The sequence below is a fragment of the Epinephelus fuscoguttatus genome, linkage group LG4 (genome assembly GCF_011397635.1).
Source record: "Epinephelus fuscoguttatus linkage group LG4, E.fuscoguttatus.final_Chr_v1".
Lineage (NCBI taxonomy): Eukaryota > Metazoa > Chordata > Actinopteri > Perciformes > Serranidae > Epinephelus > Epinephelus fuscoguttatus.
Window position 1 is genome coordinate 46,775,030 of NC_064755.1, and position 18,815 is coordinate 46,793,844.

Genomic DNA, 18,815 nt, shown 5'->3' on the forward strand with positions numbered 1-18,815 from the left:
CACATGTGGACGTGGAAAGTCCATGACCAAACGTGGACATGTGACGAGGTCACAGTGAGGATGATGATGTCATGTCAGAGTCTAGTTGTTAATTGGTTGTTTATGAGCTTCAGTGTCTGTAATGTTTGATAGAAGCGTCCAGACTGCAGCTGTTTATGAATCCAGACGTCTTTTACGGATGAAATGAATGATTGAATGATTCTAATAATGTTTTATAAACTCGAGCTGGCAGACACAATCGCTGCTCAGCCCAAATCCAATTCCAGCGTATCTCTGCTGGTCAGGTCGCTGTAATCATGATGAATAGGACTCTCAGCGGCCACTTTTCGGAAACACAGCGCTGCTCCTCAGCATCTGTCAGTGTCTGCAGACTGCAGAGAGGGTTCTCTCTCTTGAATGGAGGTGCAGCAGATGGAGTCAGCCTGCAGCCGGTCACACAGAGATATCAGAGTCCCTCCCATGCTGCGATGTTGAAGACCTCAGACTGATGCTTTCAGGTCGTCTCCCTACAGACTGTGGATGAACAAGGAGAAGTGAGAGCTGCTCCTTGACATTTAGATGCTTCCTTAACTGATGAGCTGTCCCCAAATGTTAGCACGACCTTCACTCAGCCACTCGTCCTGCGCTTTAACAAACAGTACGATGTGTTCAAGAGTCTAGCACCTGCTGAAACCACACATCCTCCTCTCCTCCAGGTGTTCAAACAGCCTCCTCCTGCTCCTCCTCCTCCTCCTCCTCCTCCCTGATGGAGAAGCAGCTACACCACTTGAACTTGTATTTAATCAGGTGGCGAGGCTCCTGTGCGGTGGCAGGCCCTGATTAGATTTGGAGATGGAGAGCCATTACAGGAGGCTGCAGATGGATAATGACTTAAGTGCTGTTTGGCCTTCCTTTCTCTTCAGGAAGTGATTTATCTGGATGGGCCCGGCCTTAACTGACTGGGAAGCGCCCAGCGGCGAGCGCTGCTGCTCATAGATCATATCTCTGAGCTCTGACCCCGTCAACACTCACTGTCCTGCCAGAGCAGAGTTATGCTTCCTATACATGACATTATAACACTGAGTATATGTTCACATGTTCTCGTCCTTCACTCAGAGTCAGCTGTCTCATGTCATTTCAGACATGCGGAGCTGAAACGATGAACAGATCAGTTGACTGGCAGAGAAACATATGGTCATCTTCGTCATTAAAAAAAAAGAAGCAGGTTAGATTTTATTTGTAGGACCAGTTTTATAATAATCAAAACTGAATTAGAAAATAAAGACGAGTCACCATTGATCGCTCAGCGTTCGGCCAAATGTTTATCGTGATATGAAACATCAGATTTTTGTCTCGTATTGAAGACAAGCTGATGTGATTGTGTTTCTCACTCTGTGTGTGAGACTCCAGTGAGTCCGTGACCTGTCAGGTGGAGCGTGAAAACATTTGCATAAACACACTGAGCCTTTCGCATTAGTTGAACTAGTTCCTGCTCCTTTTGTCTGAAACTAAATATGAGTGTTGTCTGTGCTGTCCTAATCTGACCCACGTTCATGTCAGAGCCATTTGGTGAATTATTAGAAATACACAACACAAATAAAAACAACTCTTCAATCAGCAGAGACTGACAGGAAAGATGTCAAAGTTAACACATTAATAGAGTTAGCCCAAATTCCTTTTAACGCCACTCATTTTTTTGATGTGTGATTAACACATGTACGTTCTGTAATTATGACCCTCGGCCCACACCGTCATTTGGGAAATCAGGAAGTGATGCAGCAGGAGCAAACCTCCGTGAGAAGACATGGATAAAGAAAGGCGTCTTTTGAATCCCTGACAGATGGCTCTCTCCACACGACTAAAGTTATCTGCATTTCCTGTCGACCTGAGTTCCTGTCGGAGTCCATCGAGCTGCTTCAACAAACAGGATGTTTAGTTCACCTGCACAGGTGTGACGTGGGACGCTACATTTGGTTAGTGTTATGGTCTGCTTTGAGCACATGTTTGGATCAGTCAGAACCTCGGACTGATAACAGCCCTAATTTATTTCCACGTGCACATTAAGTATTAGAAATGTGAAAAATATTTGGCGATTAGAGCCCATGGTGATGTCATCTATCAAAGACATAGTAGATCAGGGAAGGCCCCCAGTGGAGTCAGATGCTGGTGATGGTGATGATGATGAGATGAAGATGGAGGTGAGGATCATCAGCTCTGTCATGGCGTCAAAACTTTGTCAGTGATACTTTAACACACAGAATAAATGCAGCTGATGTAAATGTAAAATATGAAAATAAAGCTTTGAGGAAAACTCAGAATAAACCATAAGAACCAAACTGACATGCTGACTGTGGAACATATCAATATGTGTTTGTTTACAGGGACAGGATGATCCTCTGTTGGCGTCCTGTAGAATAACCACAGTGTTAAACTCAGTCTTCTGTGTCCATGGTCCACTCAGTGATTTCCTCTGTTTCTCAGATCGTCCTTCATCTGGTGTGAACGTCTCTCTGTGGGTGGCTCCTCAGCCTGTGGAACCAGAGCGTCACTGCGGCTCCATCAGACAGCTTAATGGTTTTCTTTACGAGTTATTGAAGGTAAAACAACGATGAATATAAGTATTGGATTTAAGATCCAATATGAAGCCAACTTCACTCTAATTGTTTTAGTGTAGGAGGAGAGAGCAGAGCAGCAGCTGTCAGATGAGACACAGCGAGACACAGCGAGCGTCTCCTCCACAAACAACATGGTGTTCTGCGGTTTTTATTTCATACTGAGCTTTAATATCATCACAGCAGAGAGACGGGACGCTCTGTCCCTCTGATAGGACATCAGGCCCACTGTGATGGGAGAAGTACTCGGATACTTTAAGGAAATAGAGAAACCACTGCCCATAAAAATACTTCCTGACACACGTCCTCACTGTGACCTCGTCACATGTCCACGTTTGGTCATGTACTTTCCACGTCCACATATGACGTCCATATGACGTGTGTTGGTTGTTGACGTTCTGGGACGCCGTGTCAACTTCAGCCTGTTACATGCATTGTCTGTTTTCAAAATACACTTCTGTTTTCACAGGAAATGTACAGTTTGATACAGTCTCTTTCAAAATAAAAGCACTACGTCGGTACAACACCACCAACTGATGTTTTTTTCCTTCAACAACAACACGTGGTTACGTTTAGCCAACACACACACGCGGTTACGTTTAGCCAACACGCACACACGGTTACTTTTAGCAAACACACACACACGGTTACATTTAGCCAACACACACACACACACACACACACACACACACACACACACACACACACACGCAGTTACGTTTAGCCAACACACACACACGGTTACTTTTAGCAAACACACACACGCGGTTACGTTTAGCCAACACACACATGCGGTTACGTTTAGCCAACACGCACACGTGGATACGTTTAGCCAACACACACATGCGGTTACGTTTAGCCAACACGCACACACACGCGGTTACGTTTAGCCAACACGCACACACGGTTACGTTTAGCCAACACACACACGTGGTTACATTTAGCCAACACACACACGTGGTTACGTTTAGCCAACACGCACACGCATGGTTACGTTTAGCCAACACACACACACGGTTACGTTTAGCCAACACGCACACGCGTGGTTACGTTTAGCCAACACGCACACGCGTGGTTACGTTTAGCCAACACACACACACGGTTACGTTTAGCCAACACGCACACGCGTGGTTACGTTTAGCCAACACACACACGCGGTTACGTTTAGCCAACACACACACACACACGGTTACGTTTAGCCAACACACACACACACACACACGTGGTTACATTTAGCCAACACACACACGCGTGGTTACGTTTAGCCAACACGCACACGCATGGTTACGTTTAGCCAACACACACACACACGGTTACGTTTAGCCAACACGCACACGCGTGGTTACGTTTAGCCAACACGCACACGCGTGGTTACGTTTAGCCAACACACACACACGGTTACGTTTAGCCAACACGCACACGCGTGGTTACGTTTAGCCAACACACACACGCGGTTACGTTTAGCCAACACACACACGCTGCGTTATTTAGCCAACACGCACACGCGTGGTTACGTTTAGCCAACACACACACACGGTTACGTTTAGCCAACACGCACACGCGTGGTTACGTTTAGCCAACACACACACGCGGTTACGTTTAGCCAACACACACACACACACGGTTACGTTTAGCCAACACACACACACACACACACGTGGTTACATTTAGCCAACACACACACGTGATTGGGTTTAGAAAAAAAGAACAGGTTTAGGCTTTACAGTCTGACAGGAAGTGCGTCTGTGGCTGTTGAACCCACCCACCCTACTTGGACTTCCGCTGCCTTAACTTACGTTGTTGTCCCGCCGTGTTTCCACCTGACGCAGCTGGGTGCCTTTTAACAGTAACAGCGACCGGCCGTGTATCGTGCTGACGTAGAAGGACAGCTTTTTTTGTGTCTGATGCCGGAAGTCACTGACCAGGCACCGGTTTGCAGCGACTTCACACACGACTTACTCAAAATGTTTCCTACAGTGCAGAAGTTTCACCTGCAGAATTACTCAGAGGACCAAAATGTAAAGTGCTCACTGTGTTACAAAATATAAGTTTGACATATGATTAACAGAAATACTGTCTGATTTGTGAGGAGTTTTCCCTGAACAGACTTTTCCACAGCAGATATTTGAGGTGTTCCAGCAGGAGAGGCGCCAGGTGAACACGATGATGTTAACGACACCAGAGCTGCATGTCTGAATGTGACAGAGGTCTGTAGAGGGTCTAAAGATGGAGAGGTTACATGCTGTGCAGATTGTTGATTTCTCTGAGGTGAAGTTATAGTTTGGGGCTGTAAAAATAAAACTGACTTGACAAAGAAAAAGAAATCAGGTTTTGGGTGAAGTGGTTACAACCTGAAGATGAATGTATCCTATGACAAACATGGATTTATTTTAATGTTCAGCAAACAAAAAGGTTTCCTGTTTGGGAGTCACTCATCTTCTCCCTTTCTGCGTTCATGGGTTTCAACAAAGACCTTTGCTCGGAGGTTTCTATGACTCATGTGACAGGGAGGAAAGTAAAGTTTAATAAAGTGTCTTTACAGCTGTCAAACTGAGGAACAACTACAGTTAAGTAAATACAACAGTTTAATTTCTTCACTGCATTAAATAAAACTAAATAAACCTCAAAGAAATCCTGGATCAGTCGAGAAACTGTTTGGTATAAAGTGACCTGAATAAAACCTGAGTGTCTGATGAGTTAATGAGGAGCAGCTGTGAGGGCAGGTGGACGATAACGAGGATGATAACGAGGACGACAGGTGACTCACAGAGGACAAAGACCTGTATGAGATCAGAGAACAGACAGAAAACAGAAAACAAAGATCGACATGATTATTCTTGTAAAATCAGCGGAGTGTTTTTTTACATAGTTGATGCAGTTTAGTAGATGAGCCTCTGAAAGCATCAGCAGGAGGTTCAGATGTGCCACAGAGATGGTTAATATTTAGCTTTCTGTAGCAGCTGGAGGTCACGAGCATTTTTGATTAAATGTTTAGTCTTTTGTTACACTGATGATTTCAGATTGCAGCTGGTCTGGAGGAAATCACAACAGGTTCCTCACCACGTAATATGAATGATATTCACCTGGAGAAATCTCACGATGAAGAAATGCCTCTTTAATAATGATAAACAGCTTTTTGACATTAAACAAATGTGTTTATTTGTCGGGGCTCTTTTGGGGTTTAATGAAAATAAGCCTATAAATAAAATCAGAGAACAACACCTGTGGGTGTCAGGTTATTGTCAGACGAGCAAGAACTGAAAAACACGATGACGTGCTGTGATGCAGGCGACAGAGCAGGAAGTTGTTGTGTCACATTTCCTCTTCTGAGCTTTGAGAGTGAACCAAACAGCATGGACACCAAGAGGCGAAGCTCAATAGAACGCCCCATAGCAACAGACTCGCCCATGGTTTCGTCCTACCGCCGCCATTTTGGACTGTCAGCAGACCGCAGCAGACCCGCTTGCATACAAAAACACACAGACAAACTGAAGTATATCGCTATTAATTATGCTTACAATGCTACTCACCTCGTGATAGCTTGGTCACAGCTGCTTTTTCACGTTTTTGTAAAGCAAAATATAGACTTTAAAAAAAACAAAACGAAGAAAAGCGGCCGAGATGGCATCTCTACATATTACATCCACTTATGAGAAGATTAACTTAATTACTCCTTCAAAATCACCCCATAAACCAATCTACCAAAAAATAAATTAATAAATAATAAAAAAATAAATCAATATTTTAACTACAAACACATTAATGGCGACGTCACATAGTCAGGAATAAAGATTTATTTACAGTTTGTACAGTAAGGGGACAGTAATAATAATAATAATAATAATAATAATAATGATAATAATATATAGGCTATTTTAATATGATAGATTTTTTTTTATTTTTTGGTAGATTGGCTTATGGGGTGATTTTGAAGGAGTAATTAAGTTAATCTTCTATAAGTGTTATCTTCCCTCCAAAACTGGCATATTAAATTGATGTTAAAACACTTTAAAAGTTACACCTCAGGAGTTCTTACCTGTCGGGATCCTTCGGGAAACGGTGGAAGGCCAGGTGCGGGGTGTTCCACTGATAGTTGTTGCAGTTAATTGCACTACACTGTTTTCTTTTACTTTCCTCTCCTCTCTCCTTGACATCCTGCATGTTGTCTGGGCGCAACAGTCCAAGCTCAACAGTCCAAAATGGCGGCAGCGCCCCTAGTGGCTGTTGGCAAAAATTCAACGGAGCTTCGCCTCTTGGTATCCATGCTCTTTGAGTGAACTAAATCTCTGTCTGACGTTATCTGCTGACATGAGCTCTGTATCAGGTGGAGGAAGAACCAGCACGTCCTGGATGTGTCTCTCCTCACCTCTATTAAGTCCTGAGGAAGGGGCGTGGTCACACTCTGATTGGCTCAGAGGGAAATGAACCAAGCTGCTGTCAGTTCAGAATCAGACTCCGCCCACTGAGCGACAGGTAATCTCAATAATCCTCCAATCAGCTCAGGTGAACTGTGACGTTCAGATAAAACGAGACACAACAAAGTCTTCGTTTCAGAGGCCGTTTACACGTGGCCGGCTATTTTCATAAACGGACATTTCACCGTCTCCGTTTTCAAAAAGATCTTCGTTTACATTTACCCGTGTATATATACACAAGAGCACACCAAACCTGCAGGTGGCAGTGTAACGAGAAGCTCAAACCTTCCATGTATCCATTGTCACCATAGCAACATAGGTCGCACTTTTGACACAGGCGCAAGTTCCGGCGCATACTGTGACGCCAGCTGCCTATAACTCCGTTTATCTCCGTTTATCTCAGTTTACATGCAAACGCGCAACCGGAGTTTTCAAAATCTCCACTCTGGCCGGAGTTTTTAGAAAGACTCATTTTCAGAGGAGAAATCTCCGTTTGCGTGTAAACGAAGGGCACAAACGAAGGAAGATGTCTCCGTTTATCAAAATCACCGTGAACGTGTAAACGGCCTCTCAGATGATTTCAAACTGATTCTGCCAACAGGTGCTCCGAACCCTGCTCACCTTTCAATTATTCATCCTAACATGCACCCTCAGCTCCCGTCTGACCGACATCATGAGGTGAACACACAGCAGAGTGAACACGTCTTTCTGCTCGTGTGTGTGTGTGTGTGTGAGCGCCTACATATGTGTGTGTTCTGCAGATACTGAAATCTGGTGACTTTAACATCACACTGACATAAAACACAGAGTCCAGTTATATCAATAACTCTGTGTGTGTGAGTGTGTGTGTGTGTGTGTGTGTCTCAGCATCACTCCTGCAGGTGTGCTGTACATTTACACATGAGCTGCTTCACAGACTCGAGTCATTAAAATGACACACAGCACAATGTTAGTTCACACCCAATAAGACGCAGCATCAGATGCAGCGGCGGCGGCCGTCCCCGTGTCCCTGGTAATAAGTTCCAGCAGGGTGGGCGTGATGATGTCAGCGGGGGAGGCCCGCCATCAAAGGTTACCGTATCGACTTCACCGCTCTAAAGTTTATTCAGGAAGTGAAGGAAACTTCAGAGGAGTCAGGGCGGCCTGCAGCTCCCCAAGGAGAAGACGACCCAGAGGGAACGCCCACGCTGAAAACACTAGCACATATACGTCAGCACACACATACAGTAAGATACACACACACACACACACACACACACACACTCAGTTTGTCCGATCAATGTTCAAACACTCGGCACACACTGACGAAGATAATATCAAAACTGAACTCTTACAAGACGGACGTCCTTTTGTTTTATACACACACTCTCTTACACACACACACACACACACACACACACACACACACCTTATTCTCTTTGTGCTCAGACTGGTACGTAGAAAGTCAAACTGGTCAGTTTACAGGTGTAACATGTAAACAAACTTGAGGGCAAACACAGACGTCATTGTAAACAATCTCAGGAGAGTTCAGAGTCGTGGTTTCATGTCACCTGCAGCGTGGAGATAAACTCAGCAATGACGTACGTTACACAACAGGTGGAAGGAACAGTGACGTCGTCTCAGCCCGACAGTGGCCGAGGAAACGGTCAGTCGCTCACATGTTGATATTTAGGAACGGATTTTCTCCTGAAACAAAAGTTGGTTCACTGATGTTTAAGATGTTTTTACTCGCTTTTTATCAGCAGCCAGAAGATTTGTAAAAAAACAATTACAAATACTTGTTTTGGCAAATATCTATCACAACAAAGGAAACAAATAAACCACAAGCCAGAAACAAACAAACAAACAAAAGATAAACAACCCAAAGCAAACAGAGGGGATGGTGGATGGTGTGACAGAGACACGCCTGTTGAGCTGCAGACAGTAGCCCTTTCAAACAGGAGTTGTGCAAATGTGCAGGAAAGCCCAATCAGTGTTTTTCAGCATTGGCAGTATAAAAACAAAATCGGGGAGTGCAGCAAAATGCCGCCTACCTACTTTTGTTTATACAGAATGTGCCTTTTTCGGGGCAATGGGGGGCGTGAGCAAGTAACAAAACGTGTAGCTCAGCGTGTGACGTAAACAGTGACGTGGGAGGGAAGCCGCGGCTGGTCAGTCCTTCGGTGATTCTCTCGTAAGTCGGCCCGTCCTTCACCGTCCCCGTCATCTGACGGTTAATGGCCTCTTCGTTTGCGAGGACAAGGAGGGCGCACAATTCCTTGTCTCCCCAGTTGCTCATCTTTACAGTGTCTGTCAGGTTTGTGTTTCCCTCTTGCTACTAGCTGCTCGCTAATTCCTGCTATCAGCTGTTTCCTGTTTATCCACCGCCAGTGGCTCGCACGTGCGGCGTCATCAACAGCTCCTCCCACAAGTCATCAACAGCTCCTCCCACAAGTCATCAACAGCTCCTCCCACAAGTCATCAACAGCTCCTCCCACAAGTCTTCAACAGCCCCCCCACAAGTCATCAACAGCCCCTCCCACAAGTCATCAACAGCTCCTCCCACAAGTCATCAACAGCTCCTCCCACAAGTCATCAACAGCCCCTCCCACAAGTCATCAACAGCCCCTCCCACAAGTCATCAACAGCTCCTCCCACAAGTCTTCAACAGCCCCTCCCACAAGTCTTCAACAGCTCCTCCCACAAGTCATCAACAGCTCCTCCCACAAGTCATCAACAGCTCCTCCCACAAGTCATCAACAGCCCCTCCCACAAGTCATCAACAGCTCCTCCCACAAGTCATCAACAGCCCCTCCCACAAGTCATCAACAGCTCCTCCCACAAGTCATCAACAGCCCCTCCCACAAGTCATCAACAGCCCCTCCCACAAGTCATCAACAGCCCCTCCCACAAGTCATCAACAGCCCCTCCCACAAGTCATCAACAGCCCCTCCCACAAGTCATCAACAGCCCCTCCCGTTGCAGAAGGCCACCTCAGTCTGTTTAAACTAAAAGGGTTCCACCAATACGTCTACCCTACGAGGCGGAAAATTGGGCACCTCGGATCAACTCGCCAATCCGGCGCTGTGTGTCAAAACGGCCCAACATTCGTGGAAAACCTGGCAGTGTAAAAGGGGCTAGTGTTCAACACCAACAAACAGCACCGGGTGTGTTTCAGTGACTTGTCTCTGTGTTTCCAAACCTTGGTATGTTGCAGTGATCTGTCAGCACGACTGTTTCCTCCTCAGCCGAAAACCTTTTTAGCCAAAACATGAAGTTTTCCAAAGCAGAACCAGGTGTTTCTGCGCCTGAAGCTGACCACACCTTAACCACAGTGTTGCTGAAAGCACAGTGTGATTTTGCCCAGTAGGACGTGTTCCTGGACCAACACTGCAATCAACCAATCACAGCTCTCTGACATCATCAGTGTGCTGCTCCTGTGCTTCTTCTGAACGAAGTTTTCCAAATTAAAGTTACAACAACTGAACAAAAAGCTGCGGCAGAGTTAGTGAGTTAGCTTGCTAGCCATGTCGGTTATGCTAACGACTAAACTCCCTAATGGGCTAAAATATTGCTCACTTATATTCAGCGTTATGTTGATCCAAGACCATCTTCATGTTGATCCAGGACCATCATCGTGTTGATCCAGGACCATCATCGTGTTGATCCAGGACCATCTTCATGTTGATCCAGGACCATCATCGTGTTGATCCAGGACCATCATCGTGTTGATCCAGGACCATCTTCCTGTTGATCCAGGACCATCTTCATGTTGATCCAGGACCATCTTCGTGTTGATCCAGGACCATCGTTGTGTTGATCCAGGACCATCTTCATGTTGATCCAGGACCATCATCGTGTTGATCCAGGACCATCTTCATGTTGATCCAGGACCATCTTCGTTTTGATCCAGGACCATCTTCGTGTTGATCCAGGACCATCATTGTGTTGATCCAGGACCATCGTTGTGTTGATCCAGGACCATCTTCATGTTGATCCAGGACCATCGTCATGTTGATCCAGGACCATCATTGTGTTGATCCAGGACCATTGTTGTGTTGATCCAGGACCATCTTCATGTTGATCCAGGACCATCTTCGTTTTGATCCAGGACCATCTTCATGTTGATCCAGGACCATCGTCATGTTGATCCAGGACCATCTTCATGTTGATCCAGGACCATCTTCATGTTGATCCAGGACCATCGTTGTGTTGATCCAGGACCATCTTCATGTTGATCCAGGACCATCTTCCTGTTGATCCAGGACCATCTTCATGTTGATCCAGGACCATCGTCATGTTGATCCAGGACCATCTTCATGTTGATCCAGGACCATCGTTGTGTTGATCCAGGACCATCTTCATGTTGATCCAGAACCATCGCTGCAGTGTTGATGTCGACATAAACAAATTATAGTTTCAGCATAATATCATGCACATGTCGCCTGTGGCCTGTAGAAATGTACAATAAAGACATTTTCCTGGCCGTTGCTCAGCTCTGACCCGGCGGTGCAGGACACAGAGTTTGGGCTGAAGCTGAATATGAGAACTGAAGTTTGATGTTTAAACAGTTGTTGCTGTCCTGGTCGGTCTGCAGCGGTGCGTCGTGCAGCATGGAGGACATGCAGATAGAAAGTAGTGATGGAGGTTGGTGTGTTGAGTCCCAGCGTCTGTCTGTGTGAACTGTGATTTAGCGTCTGACATGGCCGAGCCGTGCAGCTCAATAGCACTAAAAGGCTCATCCTGTCTAATGGGGTTCCTCTATGACGCAGACGCAACCCTCCCTTATCTTACTCTGACATATGATCCACAACACACACACACACACCTACTGTACATCCATTCATTCTGTGCACACACACACACACTGATCAAACACACACTTACTGTACACACACACACACACACACACACACACACACGCTGCCCTGCACACTAATGAAAAGGAAGGGAACTGAGAGGACGCTGCACGACAAACAGTTGTGTAATTGCTTTTGAGAAACGGCTCTTGTCGGAGGCTGTCATCGATCGGCTCTGCCGAGGACCACTGGTTTACTCAGTGTGTGGGCGGAGGCAGTGATCATTACTGGACCCACTGTGGTATCACTTTATTAAGTCAATGTGGTTGGATGTTTGAGTGGAGGTGGGGGAGGGAGGTTGTCATGCTTCATACAGGCGCTGCTGCCACATGATGAAACACATACACACAGTTAAAGCTGCAGACAATGAAGATGCTTCAGAGTCTGAGAGGAGTTCATCAGACAGAGTTGATCCACATGTTTTGGTGCAGGATGTGAAGTGAGTTGATGATTTGTGTTGAATCATCTCGGCCCAGATCAGATGCAGATATCACAGGAGCTGATGGAGAGTTGGGTGGTGCACGCTGAGCTGAGCTGAGGCACGATGGGCGTAGTGCTGGACTTCTCCAAACAGCGTTATGAATGAAGAGCTCAGGAGTGCGTCACTGTGTAGTATTCATCCCTCCCCAGCAGATGGCCCCGCCTGCCAGGGCTGAGCTGGGAGGGTGGCGGCGGCGCTGGGGGGGTGAGGAGGGGGGGCCCCTATCGATTTGGCATTTGAGATATAGCGTGCAGTGTAACATTTTTGGAAGGTTCTTAAAATATTTATTGCTGGTGATGCTTCTCCACGGACACCAGTTTGCTTTGCCTCCTATTTAATTAATGACATCAATGCAAATTGGGGGTGTGGGGGTGATGGGGGGGGGGGGGGGGGGGGGTAGCAAATGGTCCAAATGACTGAAGGATTTTGTGAATGGAGCACTTACTGACTGAGCAATGACGTCAGCGCAAAGCCATATCCCTTATTAGTGAGCCAGGGCTGAGGGGAGGCATCCCATTGGCTCGCCGTGGCATCAGAGCAACGCCATTGGCTGCTGGCGGATAATTAAACACCTACACAGTCAATGCACAAATCCAAGTGGTGGGATATATAGGCTGCTGCGTTGGCGCTGCGTGCAACAGAATCAAGAGTTGTTCTGCAAGTTGAGAGAAAGTCAGCTGATCGAGTTTCACACAGAGATCCATACATTTATTTTATTTTTGTTGCTGGTGATTTTCACTGAAGGTAAGAGACGCCTGTGTGTGTGTGTGTGTGTGTGCGGATCAGAGGGGGATGTGGACACTGTGTTCGGCTGTGGTGACGTGATGGTGGTCGTTAATGGGATTGGAGCGTGGCGGCCGGGGTCAGCAGTATCAGCAGCACCATCTGCTGAGGGTCCGTCTGAGAGCTGAAGGCCAGAGACAGAGAGACAGAGACTGAAGTGAACGACAGAGAGTGACAGAGGGGAAGAAGAGATGGACGGAGGAACGGGTGTGTGTGTGTGTGTGTGCTGGCAGCTCATTACACTAATGCACTGCTCCCTCAGGGAGTTGGCAGGCTCGGAGTCCCCCCTCCCTCTCTTCCCTTTTCACCCCTCCTCTTCCAGCAAGTGCTACATGCACCGCGCTGTGTCGGACCCCCACCTACCCTCACACACACACACACACACACTCACATGCAAACACACACTTCTACCTGCAGGCATGTCACAGTGAGCGTACGACATGAGAGAACTACCTGTCCTGAGCCGTGGGCTGAATGTTTTGGAGGAGCACAGTAGAGGAGTGGGGGGGGGGGGGGGGGTGTATCAGGTTTGAGGGTGTTGAGGTAAAAGCGAGGATGTGCAGCAGGAGACCAGAGACAAACAGCGGCACGCTGAGCTGAGCTGAGCTCAACCTCTCTGAGAAGTGACAGGAAGCTCTGATTCTCTGGCTGTAACTTTGAACAGGATCAGACTCAGCTCCTGTGTTTCACACGTATGTTGATGTGTGTAGATGTGTTGTGAACTTGTTGCAGAGTGTGAGTGTGAGCAGTGATGATGGAGGAGTGTCTGATCGAGCTGATGGACGCTGTCTTTCTTGCCGTGTAGGGGACCATGGTTATGTTGAAGATCTCTGCTTTCCTCGTTGCCTACGCCCTGGTCATTTGCCAGATGTACTGCTCACAAGCCGCCCCCGCCAGGTGAGACGCTGCACTGTCTACACACCTCACACACCTCACACACTCCCAGCTGACGGGTCGTTTACCTGCTGCCTACCACACACATGTTGGGAGAGGACGACAAACTGTTAGGATCACAAGCAACCGGTGGGAGAGGAGAGGAGAGGAGAGGAGAGGAGAGGCAAAAAATGCACCTAAAAAAATCTGCAGATATTTTGCACTTCTTTAAAGCTAAATATGTTCACAGTGTTTTTCAGTGCTGCTGGAAAAATATCAAGACGTGAGAGATGTTGGTGACGGGGAGAGATGGAGGGTGCAGGTTTGGGTGGAGGTGGAAGGTGGGGGGGGGGGGGGGGGGGGTTGGAGTCCTTGCACAACATTTTAGGCATCAAACATTCAATTTATTTCATCCTGGTGATTTCTGTGCATTTTTGTACATTTTTAATTTGTCAAAATGAAACTTGTGTGCTTCTCTCATGTTTTTGCAGAGATGCAGACTCACTGACAGACAGTGTGTGACAATATTCATGCACAGAGACTTTACATTTATTTGTTCTGGTTCATCTTAATAATTTATGATGTTGAGTTTCAGCACTTTGTGTGAGCTGGTTAGATTCAGGCTCCAGCTCAGACTGACAGTGTTTAAAATGTGTTTTATGAGTAAATAAGATTCAATAAATGTAATTTCCTCATCAGTATCTAAAGTTAGTTCTTCCTCTCTGTAGAGTTGATTTAAAAAGTGAAGCAGTACAGGAGCGAAGGTGTAATTCACTGAGGGCAGATAAATGACATCTATATATTTATATGAAGCCCCTCCCCTCTCTGTTCCCATGAAGCTATCGATTTAGTCATAAATCTGAGGCGGCTGAACATCAGCTCTTCTCTCAGATGGGGCACTTTCCGCAGATTGTTTCTCGGTGTTGGCCGGGGGCCCTCCAACTCAGACGTCATCCCTCTCTGAGTTGGTGACGTCCCAGTCAACCCCCCTGACCCCTCCTATCCATCCAGCCTCTCCGCCAGCACCCCACCCCTCCACCCCTCCGTCCCCCCCGCCCCTCCCTTTAACTGCAGGTGATCATTCCAGCGAAGGATTTAATGCTTCATCTCAACGTCTTCTTCCTCCTCTCCCCCAATCCCCCTCTGACCCCTGAACCTTCCTCACTCACCCTCCTCTTCACCACAGACCGGGTTTAGAGTCCATGTCAGACCAAGTCACGCTCACGGACTACGAGGCACGAAGGTTACTCAACGCCATTGTCAAGGAGTTTGTGCAGATGACGGCGGAGGAGCTGGAGCAGCAGGCGACTGAAGGAAACAGGTACACAGACGACAAACACGCCACTCCTCTTTTTTAACCCTTTGTTGGACAGAGTGGGTTCCTTTAAAGAACAGGAAGTCAACGTAAACGGGGCAGCTGGACTCTGTGCAGATACTTAGAGAGCGTATCACACTCTGGTTTCACTTTAACTCCACTGAGGATGCGTCTTCTTAGCGCCCGGCTCGGGTTCAGTCAGCCGTAGAGGTATGTGCTTGTTAGCTGATCAAATGGGAGAAAAACATCAGAGGAAAGACGTTAAGACACAAACAAACCCCTCCTCTCCGTCCTGATCCCGCTCCCGCATGGATGAGTTTGATTTCTGAGCCGATGAGTGTTTCCAGGCTGCCTGCCTGCCTGCCTGCCTGCCTGCAGGGCATGTGAACGGTGTGAACACATGAACAGTGTTTGCCTAACAGAACCAACGAGTGTGCATGATGTCAATTATGTGGAGTTGCATGACAGTGGGAAGCGACTGGTTTCTGTTTGTTCTGTGGGTGGAAAAGATGTGACGGAGGGGGCTGACTGGGGGGGGAGGGGGGGGGTGGTGCATGATGGGATGGATGACAGGTTCTTTGAATTGTTGGGGGGGGGGCACGATGCTGTAGAGAGGGGGTTTTGTTTTATATACGTGTGATGGCATGAGACTGAGATGCATGAGAGATGAATGCTGTGAGAATGAAAGATAAGACAGAGGAGATGAAGAGTGTTGCATGTTTTTCTTGCCATGCCTATGAGCCTGTTCTCTGCATGTGTCTCTGTGTGTCCTCCCCCGACAGCATGGACAGGCCTCTAACCAAGCGCTGCTCCAACCTCAGCACCTGCGTGTTGGGCAAACTGTCTCAGGAGCTGCACAAGTTGCAGACGTTCCCTCGCACAAACGTGGGAGCAGGAACACCCGGCAAGAAGCGCAGTGCGCCTGAGAGCGACAGCTATGCAAGCTACGGCGAGACGTTTGACAGCATCTAACCGCTCCTTCATCCTCCCTCAGCTCCTCTTCCTCCTCCTCATCCCTTCTTGTTTTTGGATTTTGTGCCAGTGCATGTTGATTTGACCTGCTTGATTGAGAAGAATACGACCCTTAATTCCTTCTTCCTTCCTCCTCCTCGTTTGTCAGAGAATGATTTGTCCCTTTAATTTCAGACAATCAGATTTAGTTTTCATCAGGAGCCAGTTCAGACCTCCATCTCTGTGTACTGTGCGTGGAGTCATCAGATGGCGTCTCAAAGCCCCTCAAGTTTAAGAATAAAACGACATCACTTAGTAGAAACCATTAATAAATGATCCACTCATGCGACACCATGTTTCTTCTTCAATAAACGTATTTTTCTACCAGGAAGCCGTAGCTCATTTTCATTCTTAAGGTTAAACAGTCAGTGGGTACTTCATGTGTGTAGGATTTTAGAGAATCCTTGAAATGATGTGTGAAGCTCTCGTCCTGCTCGAAGGTAAGAAAAATAAATATGTCATCAGACCTCACATGGTTGATGCATATTTCAACCTGTAGTTTTTCTGTGCTGTGACGTTGATCTAAATGATCTGTGTGCAGAGATACTGTGAGGCTGTGTGTCAGTATTGTGTTAATGTCACAGCTGATCTCGCCTTAACCCCTCGTTTGCTTTCTTGAAGCAGCGTTACAGCACAGAAGCGAGCCTGCAACACGGCAACTTGCGTGACTCACCGTCTGGCGGACTTCCTGAGCCGGTCGGGGGGAATGGGCAACAGCAACTTCGTCCCCACCAACGTCGGCGCCAAGGCCTTCGGCAGGCGGAGGAGAAGTGTCCAGATGTGAGGACTTCAAAACCTTCAGGGACACGGTACGTAGGGTTTCTGCTTTGTCTGTTCTTTGACTGTGATTTCTACCTTTTCTTCATCCTCAGTGTTTCATTATGCAGCGCCTGAAGAGTATCATTACATAAATGTCATCTTCTAAAACATGAAAATATACTAAAGCGTTGTGGACTCATCATGCAGAGATCTATAAAAGGACTAATGATGAACATTAACACCTTTCTTTCTCTCTTTCTTTCTCTCTGTCTTTCTTCCTTCCTTCCAGAGGTTGAAACCTGACAAGAAACATCAGAAAAAAAATCCTGAGAACAAAAACCAACAAAAACAGAATCAAGCAGAGAAAGTAAAACAGTGAACTGGCCCTTTATCCACTCCTCCACCTTCTTACGGGAAAGAAACTCCACCGGACCTCTCGTCCACATCTCCATCCTGTTAGTCCAACTTTTGCTTTTGGCAGAATAAGAGTTAAAAAAGAGAAAAAAAGCACTTTAGTTTCTGTCCATGAACAAATGAACTGATGGTTCCTCTTTTTTATACATGAGTATCATTGGAAAATAAAATGAAAGCTGCAGTGGTTATCACCTGATTTCTTCTCTCCTTTCACCTGGTGCGAGCACATATCTCCTGAGATCCATACATCCTCCATGTTCCCCCCTCCTCCTGAGGGTTCCCTGAGGGACGCCATTAAAGATCAGCCTACCCAAGGCCCCCCCACAACGGCTGTTGTCTTGTGCCTTGATGTAGAACAATTTACATGATTGTACAGTTGTGTTTCGAGACGATAAAGAAGACCCGAGCGGGGACGAAGAGAACGAAGACACATTAATATTGTAAACAATATTGTGAAAACAAATTTCAGCAAGATTAAAATGTATTTTAGATACACTCGGGTTTGGGGTACTTGTGTTGTTCTTCTGAAGGTTTTGAAGCTCTTAGCAATAGGAGGAGGTGTGGGCCGTCACAGCTCATGTTTATACATTCATCACTGGAATATTGATGTTAATGAGAATATTTCCAGAAACACACACGCCCTGAATATCTGTAGCACACATCTAACAAACATTAAAAGCAGACCCACAGTCGAACACTGTTGGGGTCACTCTGTATGCAGCGACAGTCTGCAGGTGGAAACACATCACTTTGACTGAGCGACTCCACGGCAGCATGATGAGATGAAACAAGAGAAACAAGTGCATGGCTAACAGCTTAATAAAAGGCAGACAAACCTGCAGTCAGACTTGTTCTTCTTCAGCGGAGGGAAACAAACACCACACCTGTGTTTAACCAGACTCAGCCCAGATCAGCTATCACAGTCAGCAGAGGGAGAAGTTACAAATATTCTGCAGGTCTTATTGTGCAGAGAAATTATTATTCTTTATTTCAGACACAGCTCACAGAAGCAGCTGCTTCATGTATAATCATTAATAATACTCAGTCTCATTCAGGCTGCACGGAACATGTTGTTTTTACAGCAGCACTCCAACAGGTGGCATCGTAATGATCTGAACAGTCTCACAAGTCAGGTTTTAAAACACGTCTCCTCTGGTGCTGAACGGTCAGCCGCCGCAGCAGATGGTATGTTTATGGTTTGTGTCTTTGCACAGATGAGACGAGGACACCAGTGATTTGATGATGTTTGAACAGCGTCACTCTTCAGCGCTGTGTGAACACAGTGAGGTGTAAAACACTGACCTGTTGAGCTCTGCTGTAGGAAGTCATGGAGCT

At 46.7% G+C, this 18,815-nt stretch overlaps 1 protein-coding gene across 4 annotated transcripts; it reads left to right on the forward strand.

Annotated features, from left to right (window-relative positions):
• Positions 1–12,935: 12,935 nt before the first annotated feature.
• LOC125888112 (calcitonin-1-like) lies at positions 12,936–18,304 on the forward strand. Of its 4 annotated transcripts, none has more exons than XM_049575328.1 (5): positions 12,936–13,069; positions 13,914–14,005; positions 15,168–15,302; positions 16,929–17,116; positions 17,356–18,304. In XM_049575328.1, exons 2-4 carry the CDS (start codon positions 13,920–13,922, stop codon positions 17,089–17,091), a joined length of 384 nt encoding a protein of 127 aa, XP_049431285.1. In that variant the 5' UTR covers positions 12,936–13,069; positions 13,914–13,919; the 3' UTR covers positions 17,092–17,116; positions 17,356–18,304. The 4 variants fall into 4 exon arrangements, with proteins under 4 accessions (XP_049431285.1, XP_049431286.1, XP_049431284.1 ...); XM_049575329.1 differs by having other exon boundaries at positions 12,939–13,069; positions 16,932–17,116; XM_049575327.1 differs by lacking the exons at positions 12,936–13,069; positions 17,356–18,304 and adding exons at positions 13,665–13,800; positions 16,079–16,747 and having other exon boundaries at positions 16,929–17,002.
• Positions 18,305–18,815: the final 511 nt, after the last annotated feature.